The sequence below is a fragment of the Panulirus ornatus genome, chromosome 42 (assembly GCF_036320965.1).
Source record: "Panulirus ornatus isolate Po-2019 chromosome 42, ASM3632096v1, whole genome shotgun sequence".
Classification (NCBI taxonomy): domain Eukaryota; kingdom Metazoa; phylum Arthropoda; class Malacostraca; order Decapoda; family Palinuridae; genus Panulirus; species Panulirus ornatus.
Window position 1 is genome coordinate 23,914,571 of NC_092265.1, and position 11,309 is coordinate 23,925,879.

The window sequence follows — 11,309 nt, forward strand, 5'->3', positions numbered from 1 at the left end:
ACTAATGATTTTTTTTATGTTATCTTGCATAAAAATAGGAAAAACTATAGGGTAAGCCTCACATGACTATTCCAGGAAAAATGTGTTTCGTGCTATATGATGTTAACATTTGCTCTCAGGTCTCCAAAGGTTAGTATTGTATGTACAGTGGATGTGTAGATCTCAAATTTCACATGAAGAATGAGTCAAGGGGTCCCAGTGGACCCAAAATAAGACACTTCTTAAATTAGAATTTTTAAGCTGTACACAAATGATACCTATGAACAACTCATGGTAACCATTTCTAAAATGTACAGTATATCCTTTTTCTTCTTCAGGTTTTATTTCAGATATCTGACTTTTAAAACAGATTTTACTCACTGCTTAACTGTCACAAGAGCCATTGTATGCTTACCTTCAGATTTGTTGACATATTTTGTTATTTCTCCCCGAAAATTTTTCATGCATAGATTTTCATTAAACTGATTGTTATATGACACCCTATTCATTTTGCTCATAATGCTCTGTTCAGCTATTGGTCATCTTCACACTGAAAATAAACACTTCTGATTACAGCATATTTGGTGGTGATGTGTGTTCTTTTGTTTAGCAAACAGTAAAACAGCTGTCTCTTGCCTAAAGAGCATAATATGTCTGAAAAGTATGAGAGTTTATTCCGCAGGAAGCTGCGAGGAAAAACATAAAATGAGAATAGAATCTGAAGCTGGAAAAAATTTAGTAAGAAAGGAGAAATTGGAAAATGTAAAAGTATCATTCTAGCAGTCTGTTTATGTTTCAGAAATTGTGGCAGATTACAAACTGGGCTGTAGTGTGGATGTGGCCATATAAAAAGATGACCATTTTGAGAAAGAGCACTTTTACAGTGTAGTGCTTTTATAGAAGACTATGACCAACCAGTGCATTACCTTGTAGAATGCATTATTTAAAAAAATGGATTTATGCACCCTTAGAGATGAATAGTCCATTATATTTTCTACGTGTTGATTACTTTCTGTCTGTATAATTGTTCATCAGAGTGGCTTCCCATGTATACCAAAATTTGTACAATCCTTTTAGAAATCTTATATAGTAATTTAGTATTGTGCCTTTTGCTACGTAAGAATTACTAGTGCAGTCTTACAACTCTACTGGGTGCTTTGTAGTTTTCTCTAAGCAGCAGTAAACCACTTCTTAATGGTGTATGGTTCTTAGATACTAACCCACAAATGTTATTCTTTCTTTTTCCTAATTGCTTCCAAACATCGGCTGGACAGAAGGAAGGAGTATCCAGGTGAAGCGATTACTACAGAACAGATCTAGTTGACCACCACCATCACCACCACCATCACCTCGTTCCCCTTTCACTAAGTAAATAATTCACTTTGTGGCCTGATGCACTTTCACATAGCTTTATGATACTTTTATCTCAGAATTCATTTAAGTCTAAGGCCTTCTTGCATTAAGTCCTTCAGCTTCATTCAATTCGGCTTAGGTCGCATGTTTGCCAGATGAATTCAAAGTAAAACTGGTAGGAAAATTACACTTTGATTTGTTCCTCTGTATGTGGGCTTTGTATTTTTGGTTTCAATCAACAAAGGGAAGACAAAAGCATGCAAGCATGAACTGGAAAGATAAGAATTCTTTGCAATGTTTTTCAGTTATGCTTTGGCTCATATGCAAAAATGAGAAAATGCATGAAATATGAAAGAAAACCTTACTGATGTCGTTCAAGAATATGTTCATATTCATAATATCTTTGTCTTAAGAGGAAAAGGATAATTGAAAATGAAGTGAAAGAGAGATGTAAAATGATAAGAGAATAAGGAATGTTGAAATGGTTTTTTATCTAGCATTCAATTACGATAATTGTTTTAGTATGATAAACATATAGATCTTGGGTATATCCATTGTTCTGCAAGAAGGGTGCTTGGTAAATGAGCAGTAATAGGACAGTATTTGTGTTAAAGCTAACTCTAGTGTTGTTTTCATAAAGCAGGTCTGCTGAAGGTAGTTGAACACATACCTGAATAAGGTGTAACAAGAGTAGAATGAAGGAAAATACTAGGTACTTGGAAAAACAATCAGATAGCCACCCTTATGATGTGGTATGATTGAACATGGTGCCATGTTCAGATCATGCATCAGTGCTTAGAAAATTGCATTCAGGACTGCTTTTCTGTCTTCTTTTCTAATTAAATGGTAAATATACTTTTCTTTCTATTTCAAGAAAGAGATGATTGCATGAGAGAAAAAGAAAGCAAAGTGTTGCACAACAAGATGAGTCAGAATTTGAAGTAAATTTGAACAATCATATAAGGATGGAGCGAAAAAGATTTTGAGAGATTGGGGCCTGAACATACAGAAGTGTGAGAAGTATGCAAGGAATAGAGTAAATTGGAATGATGTGGTATACTGGGGTCGATGTGCTGTCACTGGACTGAACCAGGGCATGTGAAATGTCTGGGGTAAACCATGGAAAGGTCTGTGGGGCTTAGATGTGGATAGGGAGCTGTGGTTTCAGTGAATTACTTATGACAGCTAGAGATGGAGTGTGAACGAATGTGGCCTTTTTATGTCTATTTTCCTGGTGCTCCCTCACTGAAGTGGGGATAGTGATGCTGTTCCCTGTGGCATGGGGTGGTGCTGGAACTGGAAGGCAAGTAAGTGTGAATATGTACATGTGTATATACTTATATGTTTGTGTATGTGTATGTATATGTATGTATATGAACTTTAATGTGTCACAGAAATAGGTTACATTTGATTTAACGGACTTTCAGCATTATTGGACACCCCTTCCCCCTATTAGTCTGTTAAATGAAGGGTTTACTGTGTATATAAATGTATATATATAGATTTATGTAGAGTGGCAGATATAGGGTGTATTGGTCGAGGTGGTGTGCAAAGTGAGAGGGTTAGGGAAAATGATTTGGTAAACAGAGAAGAGGTAGTAAAAGCTTTGCGGAAGATGAAAGACGGCAAGGCAGCAGGTTTGGATGGTATTGCAGTGGAATTTATCAAAAAAGGGGGTGACTGTATTGTTGACTGGTTGGTAAGGTTATTTAATGTATGTATGATTCATGGTGAGGTGCCTGAGGATTGGTGGAATGCTTGCATAGGGCCATTGTACAAAGGCAAAGGGGACAAAGGTGAGTGCTCAAATTACAGAGGGATAAGTTTGTTGAGTATTCCTGGAAAATTATATGGGAGGGTATTGATTGAGAGGGTGAAGGCATGTACAGAGCATCAGATTGGGGAAGAGCAGTGTGGTTTCAGAAGTGGTAGAGGATGTTTGGATAAGGTGTTTGCTTTGAAGAATGTATGTGAGATATACTTAGAAAAGCAAATGGATTTGTATGTAGCATTTATGGATCTGGAGAAGGCATATGATAGAGTTGATAGAGATGCTCTGTGGAAGGTATTAAGAATATATGGTGTGGGAGGCAAGTTGTTAGAAGCAGTGAAAAGTTTTTATCGAGGATGTAAGGCATGTGTACGTGTAGGAAGAGAGGAAAGTGATTGGTTCTCAGTGAATGTAGGTTTGTGGCAGGGGTGTGTGATGCCTCCATGGTTGTTTAATTTGTTTATGGATGGGGTTGTTAGGGAGCTGAATACAAGAGTTTTGGAAAGAGGAGCAAGTATGCAGTCTGTTGTGGATGAGAGAGCTTGGGAAGTGAGTCAGTTGTTGTTCCCTGCCGATACAGCGCTGGTGGCTGATTCATGTGAGAAACTGCAGAAGCTGATGACTGAGTTTGGTAAAGTGTGACAGAAGAAAGTTAAGAGTAAATGTGAATAAGAGCAAGGTTATTAGGTACAGTAGGGTTGAGGGTCAAGTCAATTGGGAGGTAAGTTTGAATGGAGAAAAACTGGAGGAAGTGAAGTGTTTTAGATATCTGGGAGTGGATTTGGCAGTGGATGGAACCATGGAAGCAGAAGTGAGTCATAGGGTGGGGGCAAATGTTCTGGGAGCATTGAAGAATGTGTGGAAGGCAAGAACGTTATCTCAGAGAGCAAAAGTGGTTATGTCTGAAGGAATAACTGTTCCAACAATGTTACAAGGTTGCAAGGTATGGGCTATAGATAGGGTTGTTAGAAGGAAGGTGGATGTGTTGGAATAGAGATGTTTAAGGACAGTATCTGGTGTGGGGTGGTTTGATTAAGTAAGTAATGAAAGGGTAAGTGAGATGTGTGGTAATCAAAAGAGTGTGGTTGAGAGAGCAGAAGAGGCTGTATTGAAATGGTTTGGTCACATGGAAAGAGTGAGTGAAGAAAGATTGACAAATGATATATGTGTCAAGAGTGTGGTTGAGAGAGCAGAAGAGGCTGTATTGAAATGGTTGGGTCACATGGAAAGAGTGAGTGAAGAAAGATTGACAAATGATATATGTGTCAAAGGTGGAGGGAACAAGGAGAAGCAGGAGACCAAACTGGAGGTGGATGAATGGAGTGAAAAGAATTTTGAGGGATCAGGACCTGAACATACAGGAGGGTGAAAGGTGTGCAAGGAATAGAGTGAATTGGAATGATGTAGTGTACTGGGGTCGATGTACTGTCAATGGATTGAACCAGGGCATGTGAAGCATCTGGAGTAAACCATGGAAAGGTCTGTGGCGCCTGGATTTGGAAAGGGAGCTGTGATTTCGGTGCATTACACATGACATATATATATATATATATATATATATATATATATATATATATATATATATATATATATATATATATATATATTATCCCTGGGGATAGGGGAGAAAGAATACTTCCCACGCATTCCCTGCGTGTCGTAGAAGGCGACTAAAAGGGGAGGGAGCGGGGGGCTGGAATCCTCCCCTCTCGTTTTTTTTTAATTTTCCAAAAGAAGGAACAGAGAATTGGGCCAGGTGAGGGTATTCCCTCAAAGGCCCAGTCCTCTGTTCTTAACGCTACCTCGCTAATGCGGGAAATGGCGAATAGTTTGAAAGAAAAGAAAAAGAATATATATATATATATATATATATATATATATATATATATATATATATATATATATATATATATATATATGGCAAAATGTATATGTATGTATATGTGCATGTGTGGGAATTTATGTATATGCATGTGTATATGGGTGGTTTGGGCCATTCCTCCTCTGTTACCTAGCGCTACCTCGCTAACACAGGAGACGGCAGTTAAGTATAATAAAGAAGATATAAATAGATAACAATACTGTTGTGTACATCAATTTATCTTGTAGTAGTTATTCCAGAATAAGGTACCTTGAAATGTAACCAGTATTTATACATAGATTTATATGGGAAAAATAGCTTTGGTTAAAGTCATTATGTTTAGAGTCACACTTTTCAAGAATGAAACCCAAAAAATAACTAGGGCCAACCTTTACCATTATTTCTCCCTAAGAATAGAAAGGAAAGCGGGGATTTTATTACAACTTGCAGGATTTTGAATAGACTTACTGATCTGGTTAGGATGGATTCTTCAGTGCTGGTGTGGAGAGGACTAGGGAAAGAGAAGGAAGGAACTAAGGAAATACTTTGATAGTAATAGTACTGACATTGAGTAAGAATGTAGTGTATATGTGGAATTTGAGTTAGAATCAGAAACAAGGAAGAAATTTTGCTAAATACTGTAAATACTGTTGACTGTCTTTTAACACATGTATATTCAGAAAACATGTATATTCAGAAAATGAAATGACCTACTATCAGGACCCCTTGACAGTACCGTAACCCAAAATCTGGCAAAATCCATTACCCAGCACATGCTGAGTGAGAGGCGGAGTGTAGTGAATGTGTTGCTTATGTGTTTTGTGAATTATACTCATATATGAATTTTGTTTTCTACGCGTGAAACATATTTGTATATGTGGGATATTCAGATTAGTTTGTCTATTTTTCAGTATAATCAAGAAGTAACTGTACTGCAGTGTTTTCAGTTATGGCACTTTTTGAGAACTATATAAAAATTCAACAATAAATACCTAAAGTGTCTTCCACATAGTTTTCTCTTGAAAATTCCCTGTTCAGGTATTAGCCTGTGCCCTGCAAAAATTTTGGTAATGAAGTTGACTGGTCAACAGAAAATATGGGATCTAAACTAATCTCAAAGATTATACCTCATCATATCAATTAAGAATCATTAGTTATTTTACCTTTTTTTTAAGCATTGTTAGATTTTATTACTTTTTCACTTTCTTACCACACACCCCATGGTGTATTCTCACTTTTGTGTGGTGCATATTGCATGTTTTTTGCTATAACTAATAGCTCATATTAAGCTTTTGCTGCAACCTACTTTTCTGGTTCATTCAATTAAATACCTGAATGTGTAAATGTAGGATACAAACCATGAATCACTACATGACTCATTTCTTCTTTACTAATGCTTTTAAATCACTAAAAATATTTCCTGTGCTATTTCCCTTACATAAAACTTTTATGATATTAGTGAAGTATGTGTTTCTTTTCCATAGGAAATTTTGTTTTTATTGTGGTTAAGTAATGTATCTTCACTTTAAATAGAATCATGGAAAAGAGATATTGTTTCCATATTGCACAGGTAGGTAACTGATTGATATCATAATATGATATGGAGGCTTTTAGTACATTTACCTTATAACGCTCATAATCTAGATCTGACCATATTCATTATAGTACCTGTACTAATACCTTTTCCTGTAAAGATTTTTTATCCACTTTTTTTATGAAGCACTGTGTTCTCAAAAATCAAAGTGCTATAGAATTCTTTTTTATTTTCGTTTTAGTAAAAGTTCAGTCATGATATATGAAGATATGTGTTCTGACTCTTTGAATAAAATATTTTTGTATATGAACAGGTTACTACGGTGCGGAATACCAGGTTTAAGGTGGGAGTGGGCGTGGTTGGCAGGTGTTCTGCTAGGGGGCCGACTTCTAGACTCTACTGACAGCAGGCCCCTGGACACAAGTGCAGTAACTCAGGATATTAGTAATGGGGGCCAAGATACAGCTGGAGGCTCTACAGATGATGATTATCGCGAATATGGTGTGCAGCGTGGACGACGCTTTCCTCGAGATGTGCGTTACTCTGTTGAGCTTGAATACTCACAACCCCTTAGTTGGATAACCCGCACCACTGATGGTCGTTTTGTGCTGGATAAGGACAGTGAAGAAGGTGGTTTTACCTCACCTAGACGACCTATTCGGGGTGTTGGGGGAATACCCATTAGTGGAGATCAAGGTCAAATTTCTTCCAGATGGGTTAGAGATGAGGTGGGGGTAGAAAGTGGTGTATATCATGTACGTGCTGGCACAGCTAGTCGCCTCCACCACCGTCAGCCTCTTCCTCCTCGTCTTAGTTTACGTTCAGATGGCTCTGGTGCCAGCACACATGAAGAGCTACATGCAGGAGGTACTCGTAAAAGATCTAGTGGGAGATGGGATGCTCTTAGTACACAGTTAACACCTGCATCTCCAGAGTTTGGTCGGCATATTATACCAGAAAGCCCTGGTGATACTGTGTGGTCTCCACGCTCTAGGCGTTTCAGATCATCTTCCCCTGGGCCCCTGAGCTCAGAATGGAGTCAGCTGGCACAATTAGCATCATTCAGTGAGGTGAGCAGTGTACAGCAGCCATCCAGTGTGGAGCGTTCATTTCCCTCCACTGTACTTTCATCCTTCCCTAATTCAACACAGGGAACTCCATCTGCTCATGGTGCTTCTGTCATGATGACACCTCCACATGGAGATGCTCTAGGGGAACTTCACCAGCGCTATACCCATCAGTTGCCTCCATTGTCCACCTCTCAGTTGCACCCAGGTCGCTTTCTAGTAGGAGCACAGGTTCATTCTCCTCCATCACGTTTTCATCCACAGTTGCAGGCCTGGGCAGCACCCCCACATCCTCCACTTGACTCAGCCTGGACTACTCCTCGCCGCCCCACACGTGTGTGGCCCACAACCCGCCCAGTGAGCCATCCTACTCATCCAACTGGTCGACCAGAGCTGACAGTGTTGGAGTCTGGCCAGCATGTGCATTCACCACCACTGGTACGGGCAGGCCCTGTGGTGCGGGAGGCACTAGGTCACATCCAACCTCCACGCATACCGGACATCCCACGCCATCATGTTAACCTTCCTCCGAGACGTGACGCTTATCAACGAATACCGGGGCGGGACCCCCCCTATTTGCTCAAACCTTCTTCCTCGGAGAATCAAAAGCCGCTGGCCACAAGCTCGCCCCCCCGCCCACGTGCTGTTCAGGGCCAGCAAAGGGCTCAGGGGTTGCCCAGGCCACGACCGCTGCCTCCCCCACCCCCTACCAGTACAAAGACCAGAGTACCTGACCCCTTGCCCAGAGCAGTGGGTAGGACACGAGATAGTGATTCTAGTAGTGATCAGCCTGTGACATATACTCGTGAACGCTTGCAGGAGGCCATTGGGCGGGTACGTAGTGGCCGTTTTGGAGAGGCACCACGGACTAACAGTGCCCCCGAACTAAGCTCTGCAGGACAATATGAGACTAGACATACTTCTGTGCACCAGTCCACAAGACACACTGGTGGTAGTAGTGCTCCAGAAAGTCATGAACAGTCCCATGAACAATCTCAGGAGCAATCACCTGACTCCTCTAGTGGGTTTGGTAGTAAAAATACATCACAACAACAAAGTTCATCTCAGTCAGGACAGTCATTGTCAGCATTAGGTCTTGATTCATCACGTTTGGAAGCTTCTGAGGCCACAGAAACTGCAGAAGGCCCTGATATATCACCACCAGCCCCAAATGCCTGGCTCTTAACGGCTCCTCGTGGTCGTCCAACACCTTGGTTACGTCCACCAAATCCCCCACCATATGAAGAGTGGGCAGCACGCCAGGTACTTCCTCAATTTCGTATGCCAATTCTTACAGGACCACGCCATTCAGGCATAAAAACAAGTTTGGTAGGACGAAGGCAGAGACTTGGATCAGCTGGGTTAGATGCTAGTGTGGACTCTGGTAGTTCAGTTAAGGTGTCCCCACGACCTCCACCCATCACTATACCTGTGTCTGCACAACAGCCACTAGACATTAGTGTGGACGACCACTATGAGTTTGACACAGTGTTGAGTCCCACACCAGGGGAGGATGCAGCTGCAGAGTGGTCAAGAACCCGTGTTCCATCAGGCGAGCGTGGCCTCAGCGACTCTGAGATCTACGGGTCAGGTGGGCGGCGGCGCCACGAGTCAATGGAGGCACGTGTTGCTGCAATGAAACAGGAGTTCAATGAATACAGAAGAAGACAGGCACGTCGTAGACGTAGTCGTGAGTTGGAAAGTGTGTGTTAATGGGAACTGAAATGTAGAAAAACAATAATTAATGAAAAATCAGCCCCATAATAGTGTAAGTGTATATGTCAAGATACATTCAATGATGAGTCTTTCAAGTATGGAGGGATGGGTAAGGCTCGCTAGGCGCCGCAGCCATAACCAATAATACTCATTAGTGACGCTGCATATGCTGCGTCTCAAGAACTGTGCAAATTGTTGAATTTTATATATTCCTATTGGATCTATGTTTAAAAGAAATTCTCTTAACTTTGTATTGTAGTTAGAGAAGCCCTTTCATGTGATAACTACAATGCCCATATGACACGTTCAAGCAAAGTATGAAGCACAATTTCTCTGTCTCCACTGCATCATCTTCACTCTTGGGAACATTCAGACTGTCAACTTTATTGATAACTTGAAACTCTTCCAATTTAATTTGTATTCCAAATGAAGAACTGTGGTTGATTTTTACTTCACTTTATATTAATATTATTTACATGCCTGTTCTTGTAAAGTTATATCTGTTTTGTGAGAATTTTCCCTCTCAATTTTTGTTGCATGTACACTTCCCAGTGGTGGCTCTTAGTCATTTCTTATAATTATCTTTTAAAAAAATCTTCATTCAAAACTTCCTTTCCTTTTCCTTGTTTGGAAACATTTCCTTATTTTGGAACATATCACCAATCCCAACAGCATTAAAAGCAATTTCAACATATCTTAAACACACGCTGCACCTGCCACAATATAGACACTGAACACGTACTGCTCACTTGCCCCACATTCTCCCCACATAGGAACATACACAACATCATTGAATGTTATGACTTATTGTTCTAGCTGATGGACATGGCTGGCTTTCTGAGTGCTTTTGGAGCCCCGAAGAAGAAAGAAGGGAATCTTAGGGTGGGAGGGTGTTTCCTGGTGCTACCTTACTGATGTGGGAAACAGCAATCAAGTATTGTAATAATAATAATGATATATATATATATATATATATGTATATATATATATATATTCGTTCACACTCAGTGTGAACGAATGGGGCCTTTGTTATCTTTTCCTAGCGCTACCTCGCACACATGAGGGGTAGGGGGATGGTATTCCATGTGTGGCGAGGTGGTGATGGGAATGAATAAAGGCAGACAGTGTGAATTGTGTGCATGGGTATATATGTACGTGTCTGTGTGTGTATATATATGTGTACATTGAGATGTATAGGTATGTATATTTACGTGTGTGTATATACATGTGTATGGGGGTGGGTTGGGCCATGTCTTTCGTCTGTTTCCTTGCGCTACCTCACAAATGCGGGAGACAGCAACAAAGCAAAAAAAAAAAAAAAAAAGAAAAAAATATATATATATATATCTTTCTTTCATACTATTCACCATTTCCCGCATTAGCGAGGTAGCGTTAAGAACAGAGGACTGGGCCTTTGAGGGAATATCCTCACCTGGCCCCCTTCTCTGTTCCTTCTTTTGGAAAATTAAAAAAAAAAAAATGAGAAGGAAGGATTTCCAGCCCACCGCTCCCTTCCCTTTTAGTCGCCTTCTACGACACGCAGGGAATACGTGGGAAGTATTCTTTCTCCCCTATCTCCAGGGACAATATATATATATATATATATATATATATATATATATATATATATATATATATATACATATATATATATATATATATATATATATATATATATATATATATATATATATATATATATATATACATATATATATATATATATATATATATATATATATATATATATATTGTCATATATATATATATATATATATATATATATTGTCCCTGGAGATAGGGGAGAAAGAATACTTCCCACGTATTCCCTGCGTGTCGTAGAAGGCGACTAAAAGGGAAGGGAGCGGTGGGCTGGAAATCCTTCCTTCTCATTTTTTTTTTTTTAATTTTCCAAAAGAAGGAACAGAGAAGGGGGCCAGGTGAGGATATTCCCTCAAAGGCCCAGTCCTCTGTTCTTAACGCTACCTCGCTATCGCGGGAAATGGCATATAGTATGAAAAAAAAAAA

At 39.7% G+C, this 11,309-nt stretch overlaps 1 protein-coding gene across 12 annotated transcripts in view; it reads left to right on the forward strand.

Annotated features, from left to right (window-relative positions):
- Nucleotides 1-10,801, forward strand: part of LOC139761978 (protein turtle homolog B-like) — a 514,207-nt gene extending 503,406 nt beyond the window's left edge. For 7 of the 12 annotated variants that reach the window (XM_071686728.1, XM_071686730.1, XM_071686732.1 and 4 more), the window contains one exon: nucleotides 6,812-10,800. In XM_071686728.1, coding sequence (XP_071542829.1) covers nucleotides 6,812-9,278 — 2,467 coding nt within the window. In that variant the 3' untranslated portion in view covers nucleotides 9,279-10,800. Of the gene's footprint in view, nucleotides 1-6,811 lie in introns of all 12 variants that reach the window. The other 5 variants (XM_071686726.1, XM_071686724.1, XM_071686729.1 and 2 more) reach the window with 1 other exon arrangement.
- Nucleotides 10,802-11,309: the final 508 nt, after the last annotated feature.